This window comes from Lynx canadensis, chromosome C1 (genome assembly GCF_007474595.2).
Source record: "Lynx canadensis isolate LIC74 chromosome C1, mLynCan4.pri.v2, whole genome shotgun sequence".
Classification (NCBI taxonomy): domain Eukaryota; kingdom Metazoa; phylum Chordata; class Mammalia; order Carnivora; family Felidae; genus Lynx; species Lynx canadensis.
In genome coordinates this window covers 7250876-7271831 of record NC_044310.1, presented here as the reverse complement: position 1 = coordinate 7271831, position 20956 = coordinate 7250876, and the positions used below count along the sequence as shown (strand labels likewise).

The 20956-nt window shown below is 49.0% G+C and overlaps 1 protein-coding gene across 9 annotated transcripts in view; it reads right to left on the bottom strand.

Moving 5' to 3' along the window:
- Window positions 1-4076: 4076 nt before the first annotated feature.
- The window catches only part of KIF1B (kinesin family member 1B), a 147052-nt gene continuing 130172 nt past the window's right edge, over window positions 4077-20956 (bottom strand). For all 9 annotated transcript variants that reach the window (XM_030327929.1, XM_030327932.1, XM_030327931.1 and 6 more), the window contains 10 exons: window positions 20062-20195; window positions 18796-18857; window positions 17256-17401; window positions 16830-17069; window positions 15441-15512; window positions 12506-12627; window positions 10313-10462; window positions 9770-9962; window positions 9443-9561; window positions 4077-8541 (listed from right to left, as the gene is read on the bottom strand). In XM_030327929.1, the coding sequence (XP_030183789.1) occupies window positions 8499-8541; window positions 9443-9561; window positions 9770-9962; window positions 10313-10462; window positions 12506-12627; window positions 15441-15512; window positions 16830-17069; window positions 17256-17401; window positions 18796-18857; window positions 20062-20195 (1281 nt within the window). In that variant the 3' untranslated portion in view covers window positions 4077-8498. The remainder of the gene's footprint in view (window positions 8542-9442; window positions 9562-9769; window positions 9963-10312; window positions 10463-12505; window positions 12628-15440; window positions 15513-16829; window positions 17070-17255; window positions 17402-18795; window positions 18858-20061; window positions 20196-20956) is intronic.

Genomic DNA, 20956 nt, shown 5'->3' with positions numbered 1-20956 from the left:
CCGGCCCCACCCCTAGAGAAAGCGCCAGCCCCTCTCTCCCCTCCTGGCTCCCCAGGCTCCTCTGTTTTAGAGATCTTGGTTGGGTTAGATAACTGACCATTTGGGCTACTTGTTTTTTCTCTTCCGACTTTAAATTCCTGTTTTTGTTTTAAATTCATCAATAAAGAGTGAGCCCAGCCTAACCCTGGATCCCCTCCCGCCCTAATAAAAAGCAGAACCCCAGACCTGGTTCTCTCTCTCTCTCTCTAACTGTAATCTTGCCGGGTGGCCCCAGGTGTACCCTGCAATTTCCAGGTCCTATAAAAATAATAAACCCTGTGTTTGGTTCTCCAGTTTCCTGACTTATTGCTGAAGGGACTCTTGCAATCATAATAACCGTGGGACTGAGACGAAGGCAAGTGTCTCCCAGAGATGAACAGAGTAAGGCCAGAGAATGCTGACCTTTAGTTTGCAGAAAATCCTCAAATGCTTGGCTTATAAGGCTTAAGAAAGTCAACTCACTTAACTTTTAGCCTTGCCCTAAATCCCCAAATCCCCAATCAAACCAGAGGCATGAATTCTACAAAAACAGCCCTTCTGCGCAAATCTCCCAGGGAAGAAAAACAGACTTACGTACGGGGGTGTGTAAGTTAACAAACACACTAGTTGGGGCAGATTTGAAAATCCCCCTGCACTCACTTGCTCTAATTCCTGTGAATGAACTCAAAGGACTGGTTCACCTGCTAGGTAGAAAGAGCAATTTTAGGAAAAACCAGGACACCACATATTCAAAAGCCAGAGGAGCAAGCAGGTGACATACTCAGGAAAACTAAATTAAAACAGACTATGCGGAGACAAGGAGTTCCTGAGGGAAACAGAAAATCTCCACAACCGACCAAAAGTGGAGGGACCAGGAACATCAGGTAGAAAAGTAATGCATTCAACGCGCACAGTTCCATGGGGCCTCCTAAGAGACACGGTGACCCTCAAGAGAGCCTACACGACCCTGGATGAGGTCTAGTTGTGGGGGACAACCAACTCTGTAAAACAAATTCCGTTTCGCTGTAAAGTCCAGCGGAGTTCAGGAAGGCAGGGCCCGACATAACCCTGAGAGCTGACCTAACTTCTCTGACGGATGAGTCCCACGGAGACAGACCGGTGCCATCAGAAGAGGACCCCGGCAGTGGCTGTTGCTGTCTGCTGTCCCTGGCGGCCTCCGGGAACTGTGGTGACGTGGTGGCACTGCCGTAAGACTCGAGACCCAGCTCTCTGCCGTGTGCCAGGCTACGAGGCTATCGCTCTAGCAAAACTCTCCACGCTGGTCTCTTCCTGTTGCCAGGTTTCCCTTCCTGTTCGCTCATTCCAGTCTGCGTGCACGCGCGCGCACACACACACACACACACACACACACACACACACACCTGTAAAGCTTTCTCCTTTCTTTGGGGCATCCGGGTGGCTCAGTCGGTTAAGCAGCCAACTTTGGCTCAGGTCACATCTTGTGGCTCGTGGGTTCGAGCCCTGCATCAGGCTCTGTGCTGACAGCTTGGAGCCTGGAGCCTGCTTTAGATTCTGTCTCCCTCGCTCTCTGCCCCTCCCCCACTCGTGCATACTCTCTCTCAAAAATAAATAAACTTAAAAAAAAAAAGCTCTCTCCTTTCTTCAAAACACAAACCTCTCCTGGACTCCATATTCTTGTCCCTTCTCCCCGCTATAGTACAAATCTCCAAAGGAATTTTCTGTACTATTTCAACGTCTTCTCCCCCACCTTTCCCCTGAACCCACCCCAGGTAGGCTTACTTGGCACCACTCAAGACGACGTCCCTCTCCTCGCCAACGACCTTTGTAGGGAGGAGGCACTTGTAACGTCTTCTCCCATGTGAAATGGGCACCGTTACTGGAACATTCCTGCTTCTGCCAGCCCCTCACAGACCCCCAGAAGAGAAATGATAATTGTTGAGTTTGGGAAGCATGGACAGCCTGGCCGCTGCCTCCCCCCCTGAGAAGACTCACCTGCCCTCAGAGCACACAGTCTGTTGTTCCTCATACTTCCGTGACTTGCAGTGGGCCCACAACAGTGGCACTGCTGTCCCTTGGAAGCTGACCGGGAATGCAGAATGTCAGGGGCGCTTGGGTGGCGCAAGTGTCTGACTCTGGATCTCAGCTCAGGTCATGATCTCACAGTTCCTGAGTTCGAGCCCCAGATCGAGCTGTGTTGATGGCGTGGAGCCTGCTTGGGATTCTGTCTCTCCTTCTCTCTGCCCCTCTCCTGCTTGTGCATACATGCATGCACTCTCTCTCAAAATAAGTAAATAAATTTAAAACCAAAAAGTAAAGAAAAGAAATGCAGAATTTCAGGCTGCACCCCAGGCCCACTCAGCCAGGATCCATGTTTTAGTGCGATCGCAGGCGAGTCTGGCGCACGCTAAGTCCAAGCTCGCCGACCCTCTAACCCTCACATTCTCTAATCGCACCTCTAATCGTCAACAAGACTGACCTGCCACGTGCCTTATTCGTTTCTCGGTTGGCTCTGAAATTGGGAAACAGCGGCGGTATTCTCTGGCTCCCTCAAACTGCCTAGACCTCCCTGTTGCCGAAACCTGTGGTCGCTGCTCCGTCTGCCCTTAACTTGGCAGCTGCACCGGACATGGTTCTGCAAACACGTCCTTAACCTGGTCACCACGTGCCGCTCTCTCCCCGCGGCCGCTTCCCTCGTCTTGGCCGAATCGTCCTCTTCCCCGCCCCGGACTCCTCGTCGCGGTGCTCCGGGACCCAACCCTTGGTTCACAGGCCCCGCCACTCAGTCCCGGGTCTCCTGGCCTCTCGCCTTTCTCTGTCATCCTCACGCTGACAACCCCCAAGCGTACGTCTGCGGCCCCTCCTCTGCCCTGGACCCAACGGCCTCAGCGACTGGACAGTCAGGTGGGAACGTGGGCACCTCCAAGTGAACGTGACCGAAGCCAGATCCTTAATTCGGCCCCGCCCCCCCACCGTTCTCGCAGTCTTCTTCAGCTCAGGCAGTCGCCATGCCGGCTGGGCTCAGGCGCACGTCCCGAGTCACCTCAGCAAACCGTTAGGGTCTGACCACATCTCCCGCCTTCGCCGCTCCTACCTGGGTCCAGGCCGCCACCTCCCCCGGGGAGCACCGGGGTGACAATTTCCTATTCGGCCTCCCTTCCTCCACCGGCCCCCTAGCCGCACGCCACCCTGGCTGCTCCCCACTCAGCAGTTAGAATGGTCTTCCGGAAACAAAAAGGATCACGTGATTCCTCTCCCCCAGCCCTTCACTGGCTTCCTAGTTCACTCGCTGGGCCCTGGCTGCTTGCTGGTGCCGCGGGTTCAGGGTGCTCCCCCTCTTAGCCCACACCAGCCTCCCTGCCGTCTTTGGAACCTACAGGGGACACACCGCTGCCCCCAGGGCTCACACGCGTGTGTGTCCCCTCATTCAGGCGTCCGCTCCAGCGGCCTGTCAGCACAGGCCTTCTCTGACCACGTGGTCTGAAAGGACGCCTCCCTCTCACCCCTCCTCACCCTCCCTCAGCTGCCATTTGCTCTGTCACTGGGCGCTCGACGTTACGCATTCCACACTCGTCACAAAGGTCCTTCCTCAAGGGTGCGGGAGTGCCAGGGCACGTTCTGTTTGCTGCTGAGTCATCACCTCCCACCACGGCATCACTGCCTCCCGCCTGAACGCTGCTTCTCCCCACCCTGTCTGTCTGTCCGCGAACAACCAGCACAGGGGTCCCTGCTCATGCTCTGCTCCCAACGGGGATTTGTTAAATTAAGCACACGGGGTGAACAATTCACTTTCTCCCTCTAGAAAAACCACACCGCCACCGCAGAATCATTGGTAGGTATACAAACAGGGGCTTCGGGAGAACCCAGACGACACTCGGGAGGAAGGCACTTTCAGGGAAACGGCACAAAAAAATAGCCCCGGGCTCTCTAATAACTCTACTTTGAACGATCAGAAAAGAACGTGTTGGTCACACCGTGGTAACTTTTGGCCTAGAAAGGTCAGATCTCTGCAAGTCCAGAAGAGAAATCTTAAGTAAATACCTTTCAAAGGATGCAAGAATAAATGCATGTCAGGAGCCTTCCGATGCACTGGTTGTACCTTTATTATTTTTCCCTCGTTCACTAATAGTTCCGTGATGCAAGGTTACCATACACAGTTAGATAATGTCTGCATTGCACATCTAAGGCTATACAGCAAAAGAACGAGAATTAGTACAAATACAAGAACTATATTTACATTCTGTATACTCAAGCTCCAAACATCAGATCATATTTACATAATAAAACATGAAAATGAAAATCTGAAATTAATAATGTACATTGTTGCTAATGTGCTCAACTCCTTACTGGGGAGAGATCAGTTTGCAAAGTCTTGGTTCAAAAAGGCCACGTATGCTCCATGGGTTCTGTTGCAACGCACGAGGATGGCGAGGAGAGACCCCGATAGGTGGCGCCTTGCACGCGAGCAGGCCGATGGACTCCTCGGGTGAACAGATGCCAGAATGTGCAGCCTGAAAAAAGGGAACTCGGACACACGGAGACGACACACAACAGCCAGGGTTTGGGAGGAGACCAACCTCAGCTCGGACCTTCTGAGCACAGCTTTTAACATGAAATTTGGATCAATTCTCATTCTTTCCGTTAAATGATCACAAGCTTTCCTAAGGTTTCATGGGGTTCAAATACGACTTTCATAAATGGCCTTTTGAACAACAGCAGCAGATAATCTCTCAGCTGACATTTCAATTTGCTAAGGAAGCACAAATCAATACGTTCCTGCTACATACAGTAAAGGTCTGGCCACACACGTGGGTGTATCATCATTGGCCACAGTGGACAGCTGCAGTGTGTACGGGCCAGAGTCCCGTTTAAAATACATTCAGCAAACCTTCCACGAGCAGCAGCAGAATTAGTGTTTTCCTTTTAAGGAGCAGGTTAACAATCACATTTTAATAAGGGAACCCAAAGCAAAAACGAAGGACCCGAGTCCAATAGACAAACGAGCGAGCCCTGATCCCGTCCTGGAGACCCGTGTGGAACACAGCACGAGGAAACGGAGAGTACCGATAGCTGCCACACCCTGGGTCACCCGCTCTTTTCCAGTCCAATGTGCAATTAATTACAGCACTATAAATATACATATACCTTACAAAATTAAATATCCCTGTAAATTAGAACAAGCAGCAGGCAACAAAGTCTTTGCTTCGGAATATGTGCCAGGGGAAGTCATTTTCATTTTAGAGCCTTAAAGACCTTGCACAATGATCTTACCTTATCCCTTCATCATAAAAGAGCTGAAAAAAGAAATCCATCAAAAACATGAGTAGTTGTTTAAGTTCTATGCAGCTGAAGGGAAAAGAAAAGTAAAACAATAGTGGTCGTTTAGTGGGGGGTAGGGGGTGGGAATCGCTTCCCTTCCCCTCGCAGTGAGCGCTCGAGCACTGTAACGACGTGCTGGGATCTGGGCGCCCACCACCCAAGCTGCCAGCAGCGGCTCTTCCCCACACCCCTGGCTGTGTGCGCGGCTGGCTGGCCCTGCACGGCCTGGCCCGAGAGCTGGCTGACCCCCAGGCAGGCACAGAGGGGAGGAGGCTGTGGGTCCCAGCTTGGTGTGGGCTGTGAGGCCGAATTTTGCTTTGGCAGGAGAAAGGAGGGTGGGGAAGGAGGGGAAGAGAGGATTACTTCTAACTGGAACTCATTTCTCCTTAATTTGCATAAGAGCTTTTTCTTTCTGTTTTTGTTTTGGGTTTTTTTTTTTTTTTTTTTGGCTTGTTTAAAAGAATGCTTTAGGAAAAAAAAAACCCACAAAAGAAACCCCTTACTTAAAAGGTAGTTTCCTTAAATACTAATATTAATATCATCTTAAGTATCAACTTTCCTGCCACCGTGGCTTCAGCTAAAGCCTCGTAAGCAGTTCCTGCCATAAATGCTCTCTCAGCTTCACAGTAGGGATGGACCTACCCAGAAAGAGAACATTAATCCCGAAACTGTTGCAACTCCAGTCTGAAAATGGGCCGCTGGAAGAAGAGGGGCCACCAACAAGGGCTGTCCTCAGATGGAGGGAAGCACACCTGCCTGAGACCCTGCGGGCCTCACATGTCCTGCTCCTCAGGAGGCCCTCTTCCTCGGGGGGTGTTATGAACGGTCCGGTCCTACCTGTCTTAATACCCGACACCTCCAAAGCAAAGACTTTCCAAGCCAGTTTTGTTTGAGTTAGAAGAAAAACCAAACGTCATTTCAGTTTGTCACATGATTTTACTCTCCCTCAGCCCTCCCCACCTCCCTCTGTCACAGATCCAGGGCCCTCTGTCAGACTCTGTGACAAACAGCAGTGGCACCTGTGACTTCACTAAAAGCCATCTTCCAATTTCATCTTCATTTCCCTGCAACTGGATTTCATTCCAGTCCAGAAGCTGTCTCTAAGCACCGACAGGTCCTGGATTTGAGTATACACCAGAAGGGCATACCGTGCCCATTAGACGATGAAGGAACCTCTAACTACATTAAAAATCTCACACACCGCTTAGAAAACAAGTAACATCACAGTTAATGACCTATGTTTAAGGAGAGGAAAAAAGTTAAAAATCTACTGTAGAGTTTTTATTGATCACTTTTCAGCTAAGGTCACCGCCTGTGATTTCTATCCTTTCTTTTAAGCTCACCACGATTCACTTTTCCTCCCCTTGGCCAGGCAATTGTACCGAAGCCGGGAGACCTGTTCTCAGAGACGAGCCCAACCGGGAAGTCAGAAGCAAGGGTCTGTGGCCGGCGTGCTGCCCGGCTCTCGTCCACAGCACCAACCGTGCACCAGCCCCTGCCCCCGTCCTGCCTGACGCAGACAGTCGGCCGGACCCCACAGAGTCGGCAACTTCACGGCTGGGGGCCCTCAGTCTCCACAAGGTGGGAGAGGGCAGCTACTTTCCTGAGTGCTCGAGGGGTGGTCGGAGCTTTGTGTGAGGGAGGTAAAAAGGATAGTACAGAACACCCCAGGTCAACTGGCAAAGCAGCTGGAGTAACCTGGAGGCCGTCTCTTCCCCAGCTCGTTCCCAGAAAACGTGACTTTAACTGGCAGCTGAAAGAGAAAGAGTACCTATCTTCTTCCATGATGGCTGCTGGATGCAGACGACCCTGATCCGTCAGGGAAGGAGATGGGCAGCAGCGAGCTTCCTCCTCCCTCCTCTGGCAATATTTCCACATCCGACAAAGATGGCCAAGGAGGAGAGGCCAGGCGGATGCAGCAGCCAACCACTGGGGCCGTGGCTCAGGCGCACCTCCTCTCTGCCCCCGGATGTCCTCTTGTTTGGTTTTAGTGGTGGGAAGGGAGTGGTTTTAATCCTGGGATCCAGAAGGCAAAGCCTGCCATGTCTGCGTATTTATGATTACAGGGGGGAGAAGCATTACTGAAAGTATTTTCCACTTGACAAGGATCATTGAAAATGTCCAGGAGTCAGAGGGAGGCTTCGCGTCTACACTTGAAGTTACGCTTGTTCGATCAAAGGGAGCTACAAGGATCACAAGGTCACTGCTCGGCGTCACCATACTTATGATGGTAACAGTGACCCCCAGAAGGTGAGTCGCTCCCCCCTTGCGGATCATTGGTGTATGACGCTGCACTAATTCCAAACTGTACCACCAGCACTAATGCCAAGAAGAGAAATGAGAAATTCTGAGAGAAAAACAGTTCACAGGAATCCTGCTCTGAGGAACTGCTCTCATCCTATCGTCCGTCCGCCTTCATGAGCTGTTGCCAGATCCCACGGTCCTCTCAACCGTGCTGGCAATATCCTTGGCTTTTCCCTTCCCGCTGTTCCAGGCCTGCTACAAAGTCCTCCCTTCTCTCTTCCACTAAAAGAAAACCGCACAGCTACATTCTAACGAAGCTCCAATTTCAGAGAACACACCTGTGCCATTTCCAAGCTCACTACAACCTTTTCCCTGAATGGAAAATGCAGGGATTAGCAACGGCAAAAGGAGAGGGAAGAGGGAAAGGTAAGTTTTTTCCTTTTAGGTTTAAAAAAATGCCAGATGTTTCCTCCCTTAGTCTCTGAAGCCACCCCCCAAAATTAAAGTGATTATCACAAACAGAGAAAAGAAAAAAAGGTATTATGTTGTCTTAAAAAACAGACCAAGATATCCAAAGACAGCAGTACAGACATCACAGGTGGTCATATGGGGACCCATCATACAAAAGGAAGCCAAAAGTCACGAAAAAATAATTTGGAGATTCACCGGAGCCCCTCTGGGTCGTTTGTGTTTGTTCGTTTGTTTTTCTCCCTTTTGTTAGGCCACGTGCTATTACCACGATTCTCAGCACAGGAAAAAAGAAGGATACAGAGCAACGGAGACGGGGACCAGAAGAGCGAGAAAGAGTGTTGACAGGAGGGAAAGCAGTTACGCCACAGGCTTACACACGAGAGGGACCATCAAGAATCACAGAGAGAAGTGAGGGGCAACACTGACTTTATCTCTCGAAGGCGAGTGAGGGCGCTCGGCAGAGTCACTTAGTACTTCGGTTCGCTTGGGCACCTGCGGGACAGTTTCGACCTACAGGTGACAGAGGGAAAGGAGGTTAGAAAGCTGGATGCAGACGACCTTCTACTCGAGTACAGGTCTCTTTCCTCTGCGGTTCCCTCCTTGAGCTTCTGCCCTCCCCTCCGGCAGCCAAGACCCACGTCTCCAGACTCCCCAAATAAGCAGGCTAAGCTGTGGTCTTCCCCATTCTGGGGCCCCCGGACACACGCCCCTCACAAGCTCAGAGGCTTGATCACAGGGCGGAATTCTGGGACACCTTGAAGGTTCTCACCACCTTCCCTTGACTCAGTCCCATGGACCCCAGCTGCAGACCCCTTAAGAATGAAAAGTCAAGGGGCGCCTGGCTGGCTCAGTGGGTGCAGCATGGAACTCTTGACCTCGGTGCTGTGAGTTCAAGCCCCACGCTAGGTGTAGAGATTATTAAAAAAAAATAAATCTTAAAAAAAAAAGTCAAAGCAGGGCATTAACTGGGTACAGATGTGACCAGGTCCTCTTGGCCATTCAGGACACCAGGAGGCACCACCATCTTTTTTTTTTTTTTTTTTTTTAATTTTTTTTTTTTTCAACGTTTATTTATTTTTGGGACAGAGAGAGACAGAGCATGAACAGGGGAGGGGCAGAGAGAGAGGGAGACACAGAATCGGAAACAGGCTCCAGGCTCCGAGCCATCAGCCCAGAGCCTGACGCGGGGCTCGAACTCACGGACCGCGAGATCGTGACCTGGCTGAAGTCGGACGCTTAACCGACTGCGCCACCCAGGCGCCCCGGCACCACCATCTTATAACTACACTCAACGTTGCCCTCCTTCCTCTATTTTCAACCTACTTTTGGGGAACAAGACTTCCTTCTCAGTTTACATTGATGTCACTGGGGCCAAAAGCCAGGAGAAGAAGGAAACATGAGGACTTCTTACCGTATCGTGCCAGCAAGCAGTGGGTTAAAGGCATACAACCAGTCGTTCATGTCTTTGTCATTGAGAGCCTGTAGAAGGACCCCACGATGCTTCGTGCATACAGCAAAGATGTTAGGTGTCTGAAAGAGACATGGGTAAGTGGAAAAGTTACGATGGCTGCTGACAATGGGGACCACCCTGCCATATTCACAGGTGCCCAGCACTTCGTATTGAGGGTTCAGAGAGACCGGACACATAGGAGAGATGCCACAGCACACAACAGAGAGTTCGGAACTCAGCAGGGAAGGGCAGACGGTGGCAATAAAAAGCCAAGACAGCAGGACTGACCTTCACCATGGCCTGCTGGTCCTCACTGTATTCCACCTGTGCTGTGGACAGGTTAATGATGCCACGCTCCACTGGGTCTTTGTCGCTGTTATAGATGAAGACATAAGGGCGACGGACCACGACGAAATGTTTAGCCCAGTTGCTATAAAGCGGTTCCTTGAAATGCAGGTATCCTTTCTTAGAGACCACTGAGCTAAAAAGGACAGTACGAGAGAGGTTAGTTTCTCACAAAAAGAAAGGAATCATGGCCTGAGGACCATGAAAATACATCTCACCTGGACCTAGTCCCTATAATGAACAAAATAGGCAAAAGATCGCTTTGGCCTAGAATCTTCTCGGCTGAAGTAATACTGCAAAACAGCACGAAGCAGCACCATAGCAGATGCCTTGCAAGACACAGGTGAGCAGGATCCCAGCCCAGCTCTCTCCTCCCAGATTCCATTGGCATTAGACGGTAACATTCACCTCACGTACAAGAGCAGAGAGTAAATTACTGCTGATTGATTTCTTATACCTGGCAACCCTGGGCAATACAGTACTCACCCTGGTCTAATTTCTTCAATATCTGGAACAAGATTGAGAAATTCATTTTTTCCTGCACGGGCCAAATAGGGTGTTTCCACAGTTGGGACAATCTGAAACTGTTCAAATTCTGGGCAGGGACTAGAGGCCCGGGAATTGGCTTCTGGGGTCCTTTAAAAGAGAGAGGGGTTAGGGGTAACAAGGAACTTCAGCAAGGTCAATCCATGATGTGCACAACCCCCTCACCAGGAGGAACAAGACCTCCCTCAACAGCAGGGGCCTTGCAAACATCGGTTCCAGAGAGCTCGGCTGAGAAGACAAGCTGCTGTTAGGAAGTTAATTCCAAATTCAACTGGGGTCATCCTTCAGAAGCTACGAAAGCCACCACCAAATCACACAGTCCCTCTTCCTACTCTGAAGCCCTCTGAACAGAAGCCTCTTGGGCATGAACTCCATTCCCTTACATGTTTCTATTTAGTCCCAAGGTCACAACTAGGGCAGTGGTCCTCAAAGTGCAGTCCCTGACAGGCGGCATCAACCTCACCTGGGAACTTGGTAGAAATTCTGTCTCGGGGTTCCGAGCCAGATGTACAGAATCAGAAATGCTGGGTTGGAGTTCAGCCACCTGCACTTTAACAAGCTTCCCCAGTGATGCTGACGTGCACTAACATCTGCGAACCGCTGCTCTAAGGGGCTGGCAGAGAGCACGCAAGCGGGAAGAAAGACCCGGCAGAGCAGAGCTGCAGCGCCGAGCCGGCCCGGTCCAGGACAGTTACGGGAGGACTTCCTGTGCTCGGCACTGTGACTTGTCATCGCAGAGCAGCCTAGCCTAATGACGTGAATTCCACCAATTCTAAAATTTCTGAACACTTCACCACTTCTCGAGTCGGGATGCACCTTACAGCTGACGACGGGTCACATTTTAGGTAGCAGTGCTTTTTCTCTCTCAGTGGCACGTGAAATAATGTGTTATAGTTGATGACATCCTCAATTTAATTAAATTGGCTGGTTGTGTTACTTTCTCTGCCATGGTCAACTGTGGCAGTGCTGGTGTGACAGGACAGGCAGCTGGACGGTACCAGGAGGGCTCTCTGACAGGTGAGCACAGTGAACGGAGACGGGCATAGGAGTTTTATGGTGAGTTGTAAACAAGTGATTACAGTGATGATTCACAGAATCTAGACTACATTTGTCTCTATTGTTGTTATCAACACGTTTCACTGTGTCATCAAAATACTTTTTCCAAAGTAGTTTCAAACTGCTTTTCCCCATGATGAGGCTTCCTCTGTCTGATAAGATTCGGGAGCCTGGCAAGGGTGGGCATGGAAGGCCAAAATGAGCAGAGAGGGATTCAGAAGAGGAACCAAAGGTTTTTGTGCAGAAAGCTGCCAGGGCATGATGTGAGAAGGAGCAGGAGTGTCTCCCCAGGACTGGGATATCCAGAAAAGGCTCCCACATCTTTCTGAGTACTGCCGAGAGGGATGGTCCTGCCCTCAGCTGAGCACCACTGAGCTCTAGGAAGGCTGGAACTTCCCCTGGTCCTTAAATTAGCTTCTCTCAGTGAAGTCTGGATGCTTGCTTTTTATTTATTTATTTTTTAGGTTTATATTTATTTATTTTTAGTAGTCTCTACTACCAATGTGGGGCTCAAACTCACGACCCCAAGATCAAGAGTTATATCCTCCACCAACTGAGCCAGCCAGGCACCCCTTCCATTTTTTTTATCAAAAAAAATTTTTTTAAACGTTTATATACTTATTTTCTAAATGTTTAATTATTCTCTCTGCAGGGGCAGAGAGAGGAGGAGACACAGAATCTGAAACAGGCTCCAGGCTCTGAGTTGTCAGCACAGAGCCTGATGCGGGCCGCGAACCCATGAACTGCGAGATCATGACCTGAGCCGAAGTCGGATATGCAACTGACTGAGCCACCCAGGCGCCCCTAAAAAAATTTTTTTTAATGTTTATTTATTTTTGAGAGAGGAGAGAGTGGGAGAGAGAGAGAGACAGAGTGTGAATGGGGTAGGGCCAGAGAGAGAGGGAGACACAGAATCTGAAGCAGGCTCTAGGCTCTGAGCTGTCAGCACAGAGCCCCATGCGGGGCTCGAACTCATGAGCTGTGAGATCATGACCTGAGCCCAAGTCAGATACTTAATCAACCGAGCCACCCAGGAACCCCTTATTTATTTTTTTAAAAGCAAACGAGGGTACTTACTTCTGCTCCTGAGAGTTGCTCCGAGCTTCTACCAGAGACGGGCAGGTGGAGGAGGGAGTGAGGGTGGCGCTGCTGAAGCTGGACACGGACGGATCCCGTCCGATAGGAGAGATATCAGACAGCTGGAGGCAAACACAAGACAGCGAGTGAGATTCCGCTGGGAAAACAGAACGCCCCTGGAGCGAGGAGCTGTGATACAGATGTATATATATGTACGTATTCTTTTTTAAGACTTACAAATACGGTATGGCCTGAGTGTCATAACAGGAATCATTTACAAAAGAGGCAAGGCTGGCTTTTTATTTTGTGACTGTCCTCCTGCATTCAGTAAATGACCCTGTCTCTAGGAGCCCAGCACTTAGAACAACAGGCACTATTCTAAGAATATGGCAGAGGCCCCGCCCTGCTGGCGCTTCCATTCTAAGTGGAGAAGGCAGAACAAACCCACGAACACTCTGAGAAGTGTCAGGTAGTCCCAGGATCCAGTGGTTCTTCTACTGACTATTTGCCCAAAGAAAATGAAAACACTAATGCTAAGTGAAATAAGCCATACAGAGAAAGACAGATACCACATGGTTTCACTCTTATGTGGATCCTGAGAAACTAAACAGGAACCCATGGGGGAGGGGAAGGAAAAAAAAAAAAAAAAAGAGGTTAGAGTGGGAGAGAGCCAAAGCATAAGAGACTGTTAAAAACTGAGAACAAACTGAGGGTTGATGGGGGGTGGGAGGGAGGGGAGGGTGGGTGATGGGTATTGAGGAGGGCACCTTTTGGGATGAGCACTGGGTGTTGTATGGAAACCAATTTGTCAATAAATTTCATATATATAAAAAAAAAAAAAAAAAAAGAAAACACTAATTCAAAAAGATGTATGCACGCCTCTGCTCACTGTAGCATTACCTACACTAGCCAAGATATGGAAGCAACTCAAGTGTCTGTCAGTAGATGAATGGGTAAAGAAGACATTGTACGTATACACAATGCAGTATATACACAATGCAGTCCATAAAAATGAATGACATCTTGCCATTTGTGACAAGAAGGATGGACCTGGAGGGTACTATGCTAAGGGAAATACGACAGAGAAAGACAAATACCATGTAATTTGACTTATACGTGGACCTAAAAAACAAAAAACAAAACAAACGGACTCTTATTCAACGTTTATTTATTTTTGGGACAGGGAGAGACAGAGCATGAACAGGGGAGGGGCAGAGAGAGAGGGAGACACAGAATCGGAAACAGGCTCCAAGCTCTGAGCCATCAGCCCAGAGCCCGACGCGGGGCTCGAACTCACGGACCGCGAGATCGTGACCTGGCTGAAGTCGGACGCTTAACCGACTGCGCCACCCAGGCGCCCCACAAACGGACTCTTAAATACAGAGAACAAAATGGGGGAAGGTGGGTGAGGGGATGGGTGAAACAGATGACGGGGATTAAGAGGTACAGGCTTCCAGTTATAAAATAAATAAGGGCGCCTGGGTGGCTCAGTCGGTTGAGCATCCAACTTCAGCTCGGGTCATGATCCTGCGGTTCACAGGTTGGGACCCCACATCGGGCTCTGTGCTGACAGCTCAGAGCCTGGAACCTGCTTCGGATTTTTTGTCTCCCTCTCTCTCTGCCCCTCCCCAGGGCGCACACTCTCTGTCTCTCTCTCAAAAATAAATAAACATTAAAAAAATAAATAAACAGGGGCGCCTGGGTGGCTTAGTTGGTTAAGCATGCAACTTCAGCTCAGGTCATGATGTCAGGGTTCATGGATTCGAGCCCTGCGTTGGGCTCTGTGCTGATGGCTCAGAGCCTGGAGGCTGCTTTGGATTCTGTGTTTCCCTCTCTGTGTCCCCTCCCCTGCTTGCACTCTGCCTCTCTCTTAAAAAATAGAGATTAAAAAATTTTTTTTAATTTTTATTTTTTAATGTTTTTATTTATTTTTGAGACAGAGACAGAGCATGAGCAGGGGAGGGGCAGAGAGAGGGAGACACAGAATCTGAAGCAGGCTCTAGGCTCTGAGCTGTCAGCACAGAGCCCGACGTGGGGCTCGAACTCACGGCCTGTGAGATCATGACCTGAGCTGAAGTGGGATGCTTAACCGACTGAGCCACCCAGGCGTCCCCCAAAAAAATTTTTTTAAGAAGTAAAATAAATAAGTCACAGAGATGACAAGTACAGCACAGAGAATACAGTCAATGATGCCGTAATGATATCCTATAGTGACAGATGGGGACTATACTTATTATAATCATGGTGAGCACTGAGTGATGTACAGAATTATTCAATCACTAAGTTGTACACCTGAAGCTAATATAACACCGTATGTCAATTATACTTCAATAAAGAAAATGTCAGATAGCGGTAAGTGCTACAGCAAAAAATAAACCAAGGAAAGAGGTCAGAAAGTTTCGGGAGCTGTTGGCTTTACATAGGGTGGTTAAGGAGTCGATACCTGAGCAGAAAGATGAAAAAGATAAGGGAGCCTATCATGGGAACATCTGGAAGAAGACTATTCCAAGGGAAGGGACAGCGAGGGTGTAAAGATCTGCTATAGGCAGGAATGAAGCTGGCATGTCTAAGGAACAGCAAAAAAGGTCAAAGTAACTAGAACAGAGTGGATGCTGGAGAGGCTCTTTAAAGTGTTCACCGCACTCTTTGTCAAAAGCAACAACATTATGCCGCCAAGAACCTCAGGACCTCTAGTGTCCTGTCTTGCAGTGACGTACCAGCCCCTATAGGATCTTCCCTGAGGGATTTGGGGAAAAGCCAAAACGTTTCCCATCTGATTAACACCCTAAGAGACACCGGGGAGTACTCGTATCTTCAAAAGTCAGTGTTCTGACTCTAAAAAAATGAAGATATGTCCTACATCCTCAAACACGATGCTACCCCCATCTGAAGGCACCTAAAAGCAGGGAGACCCGGAGAGGAGATCTGAGCTCACCTTACAGTCACTGATGCTGCCATGCAGCTGGCTGAATTCCCGGTTGAAAGTGTGCGTGAGAAGTTGCAGGCACTGGGGACAGAAAGGCACGTGTAAGTTTCAGTGGTTAAATGAAGCCCTGGATGCAAGGCAGGAAGAGAAAATAACAGGCCTAAGACACACAGTGGGGCTCAGGTGCTGACCAAACAGCTCCAGAAATTAAATACGAATACAGCAAGGGAAGCCTGGCATACGTCTAACAAAGATAAATTCAGTGGATTAAAAAAGCCATTCTCAGGACCACAAAAATGAATGGCTGCCACCACCACAGTTTAGAGCAACAGCTCCCCTTCCGACTTGTCCCCGTACTAGAAGGCATGGAGACCTCTGGATGGAAGTATTTTCTTAAGCCAACTAGAAGGCCATTCGGTTATTGAAACAAGACACCCCCCACCCTGGCCCCCACCATTTCTCCATTCCACTGTTGGCCAGTTGCCCAGGCTCCATATGCCTGGGAGTCATCCTCGACGACCCCTCTGCCCTCTCCCACCCCACCCAGGCGACAAGGGGGGCTGATTCCACCTCCCCGGTGTCTCTTCCGTGACTGCTCTTCCTCCTCACCCTGCGGCCTCTGGCCTCAGCTGAGACCTGCACCGTCTCTATCTGGATCACCGTGCTAACGAGCTCTTTGTGCCTCTAGTCTCTTGTCACCACAAACCCACCTTCTTTCAATGTTTATTTATTTTTGGGACAGAGAGAGACAGAGCATGAACGGGGGAGGGGCAGAGAGAGAGGGAGACACAGAATCGGAAACAGGCTCCAGGCTCCGAGCCATCAGCCCGGAGCCTGACGCGGGGCTCGAACTCACGGACCGCGAGATCGTGACCTGGCTGAAATCGGACGCTTAACCGACTGCGCCACCCAGGCGCCCCAAACCCACCTTCTTTATTGCTGCCACGGGAGTCTTCCTAAAACATGAATACCTGCTTAAAATATTTCCGCATCACCCCAGGACCCTCTAAACTCTATTCCAGTCCACAGACCCTGCCAGGTCTGGTCCTGTCCCATGTCTCCGACTCCATCTCCTGCCTCTGCCCACATCGCCCGCATGATTCCCCAGCGCTGACGGTACAGCATACGAGGCTCCCTCTGGCTCAGACTTTCAAGGTCAGCGCACGGGCGCCAGCCCGCGGAGGCCCCTCCTCTGGCTCCCCCAGGTTCCAGACACACACCTCTATCACATACTTGTCACCCAGTTCCCTGGGAGCTCAGTACGGGTAGAAACTGAGTCTTATTCTACCTTCCCAGCTAGCACAGGCCTCGAAACAGAGGCCCTCAAAGGTGGTGGAAAATGAAAACTCCAGCTGGCTCACGGGGGAAAATGCTCAGCAAAGAGAAAGGGAGTCACACCTTGGTAGCCAGCTCCTTCTCTCGATCCACCAGGCTTTCGATGTCCGTGGAGTCGTAGCCGCTGCTCTCGCTGGGGGTGATGGCACTTTCAAAGGTGGTGGTAGAGATCTGAGAGGAGATGCTGGTGGAGGTGCTGAGGGTCCCACTGCTGAGGCTGGGGGACAGTGAGTCACTCAGGGATTTGGGGATGCTGTCACCAAGTCTCTCGCGCAGCAGCAGGAAGTGGCGAGTTTTCTCCACCTAAGAAGATCAACACAATGGCCTCAGCGAACGCAAAGCTCATTAAGATCTTCATAAGCGAAATATTGTGCCTCTACCACGATCGAAAGCTGAAAAGCCAGGATCACGTAGAGAAGGTGAGCATGTGACCCACACTTTGGGAGTTGTGCCCAAGAGTTCATCTGAGCAGCTCCTGCCCTCGGATACCTCGTGAAGGAGCTCCAGCTTCTCCAACTCCCACTGGTGCTCAAGGATGAGGCTGTCCCCGCGGGGCCGCCAGCCTGCTAAGTTCTCTTCTCCCCGCACATAGGCCACTGACGTGTCCAAGATTTTTCTTCTCCTTCTCTGCATGCCTGGGGCAAGAGGACAAAGTCTTTTATTCAGAGAAAAATCTGATTCCATTTTTAGCTCAAAACACACTAATAACTCATATACATGGCAAACTAAGACACTTAGTCAAGATACCTGGGATTTTATTAATAATAATTCACCCCTTTTCCCCAAAGCAATTCTCTGAACCTCTTTTAAAACTGAGTTTTATATTCTTCAATAATTAGGGCGACTGTAATACAACCTGAGAAAATGCCCAAGTTGTTATGTTACATGAAAATATAGAAAGATCAAATTGTACCCTATGGTTCCAAATACATCCATACGAAGAAAGTAGGAAAGGACCATCCCCGTACTCCCCCCACACACCCCACATACAGGAGCTCAGTTAGGATGGCAGATGGCAGATGGCTTGAGCCCCATCATTTCCCATTAATTTCTAAAAATATACTGTTTTTACATATCGAAGATACAAACTTACGTTACTTAAAAAAATTTCTCAAGGAAATATCTGGACACCGTCAATAGCTACTATTGGGACTTGGATTCACGCTCAAAGTCTTTTTTTAATCTACATCTTAACTGTGGGCCCTGACCTTTTCCCGTATATGTTCTCTAAAATGATTCAAGCTCACCTTAATCAAATGTTATTTATTTGTTCATTTTTAAGTTTACTTATTTATTTTGAGACAGAGACAGTGTGAGTGTGGGAGGGGCAGACAGACAGGGAGGGAGAGAGAAAGAGAATCCCAAGCAGGCTCCGTGCTGCCAACGCAGAGCCCGATGTGGGGCTCGAACTCACGAGACTGAGAGATCATGACCTGAGCCGAAATCAAGAGTCAGATGCTTAACCGACTGAGCCATCAGGCGCCCTCAAATGTTTTTTAAAACCACTGATTTTTGTCCATGTTCCGGTTTATAAATCTAGAAATGCAAAGGGCTGCTTAAGGCCACCAAGCCAGAGAGAGAAGTAATGGCAGCCCAGAGAGACATCCGAAAGGGCACCGAACAAGTTCAACTTAAAAATTTGTCTTCCTAGGGCACAGGAAGTTCAAATTCTAGCTTGACAACACCTGTAAGGTCACAATGCCAAGTTACCTTTGGGGCTAACGTGGAGAGGGAAACGGTTATGAGGTCTGGAAAGCTAAATTCATTCTCACACACTCAAAGTTTTTATAATATGCAACAACCTCCTAACATTTTGTTCAGTACAGTTTTTGTAACTGTTCTGCAGGTCATAAACCAAACAGTGTTGTTACTCAGAAAAAGGTAACTCCCACCACCACCAAAAAACTGGCTTATAAAATATACTTGGTTTCTACAAAATTTTCCTACTCGTGTAGGTTAGATTTTTGACATAAAATACTCCAAACACAGGCAAAGATAACCATCACCTCCCTGACCCACAAGGGCTTACCTGGACTGCCCGTGTCTGCCATTTTGCATAGACTGAGTTCATAAATTCCAGTGACACGATTGCTATTTGAATTAAAACAAACACTTGTTTAACTTCTCATGGCACAAAAACAGGAAAATCTCAATTCTCTCTACTTAAAACACTGTCTCCTCTGGAGGGACTGCAGCCCACCCTTAAATATAATTACAGACATTTCTCACTTCTTTTTTAATTCTGAACTTAAGAAGTATACTTTTTCCTAGGAGGAGTTTGTTTTCATGCAATCTTTTGAATTACTTCAAAGGATGAGTAAAAATGAATGATGAGCCCAAAAGTTTATAATACAAAGATAAAAGTTAAAAATCTGTGTTTTCTTTTTTTTAAATTTTGTTTAATGTTTATTTATTTTTGAGACAGAGACAGAGCGTGAGCAGGGGAGGAGCAGAGAGAGAGGGAGACAGAATCCAAAACAGGTTCCAGGCTCTGAACTGTCAGCGCAGAGCCCGATGCGGGGCTCGAACTCACAAACTGCAAGATCGTGACCTGAGCCGAAGTTGGACGCTTAACCGACCGAACCACCCAGGCATCCCAAAAATCTGTGTTTCCTTACCACGAGAGACAAGACAGGGGCAGAGGAAGGTCTGACCAGAATGAAATGATAAACATCGACTTTGGGGGCATGTCATGAGGAAGGTTACTGAACCCTCCACTGTGTTAGTAACGCATATTTATTTTGAGAGAGAACGTGTGTGCACACATGCGTGGAGGAGGAGCAGAGAGAAGAATCCCACGCAGGCTCCACACGCTGTCAGCAGAGCCTGACACAGGGCTTGATCTTTCAAACCGTGAAATCACGACCTGAGCCGAAATCAAGAGTCAGACGCTTAACCGACTGAACCACCCAGGCGCCCCGGTAACATGTATTTTTTAAGCTGAGTGGTGACACACAAACATTCCCTGTATTAGTCTTGGCGGATTTCTACAGATCTTAAATATGAATAAGTCTTTAGAAGAAGAACGTCCCAATGGTAATCAGTTAGAAATAATGACATCTGAAAGAACATTTAGTCCCTGAAAAACTGCTGAGTGTTCACGATGTAATAGTCTTCCTTCCTTCATACGCTCGTCTATCCATCAGTATTCCCTTAAATGCCAACATTTAAAAGTTACTGCCCTTCAGGCATCCGGTTGTAAGCTAAGCCCGCAGCAGCAAGCCAGGCACACTGCGGGCTCTGCTGACCCTGCAGCGGGCAGACCAGATGGAAACTAAACTTGTCTCAAACTTACGAGTCCGGTGACTTCGAGTAGCCGCTGCCAAAGAGGCTGCGCAGAGAGCGTGGCGGCGAGATCTTGGCGTCCCGGGAGTAGAAGACCATGCACACATCTTTGGTGATGACCGCCGGCTGGATGCAATGATCCAGCTGAAAGCAGAGAGGGGTGGGCCCCGATGAAACCCAGACGGAGCACTGTGGCAGGAGTCTGTGCGCCACCACAGTTGGAGAGCTGGTCCCAGATGGGGGGCGGGGAGATTTCAGCTCTGCCAGTCGCTTCAACGGCAACTCGGCAGACGATACGTGCAAGAGTAGGCGGTGGTCCTCACAGCTGCTTTGCTTTTCTGAACTATTTTTAAAAGCTTTTTCTGTAATAACGGTTACTATTTATTGCTTCTTATGTGCCAATCACTGTCCTAAATGCTTATATGTGATCTCTCAACACCTTTCTGGGTAAATGCCATTATGTTTACCCTTGTTTAAGAAACGAGGGAACTGAGGCAGAGAGAGACGAAGTCCCTGTGTAAGGACATGCTGGCAGTAAGCGGCAGCACAGGGACCTGCGCTCAGTTGGGCTGGTTCCAGGGTCTGTGCTGTTAACTACGACCGGGCTCTGCCCACAACTGCAAAAACACGAGGCAAAGTTTTCTTAAACTCATACATTCTTTGAAGAATGGTGATTAGGCCACTAAAACTGAAGCTATAGTAGAAATCATAAGGCTTTTTTATTTTAAAGTTTATTACTATTTTTTTGAGTCATCTCTAACACCCAAAATGGGGCTCGAACTCACGACCGACCCCAAGATCGGGAGTCGCAACCTCTTCTGAGCCAGCCGAACACCCCGTCATGTAACTTTTCGATTAAACAGAGACTAGGAACAGAATCTCCTACAACCAGAATGGCAGCAAAC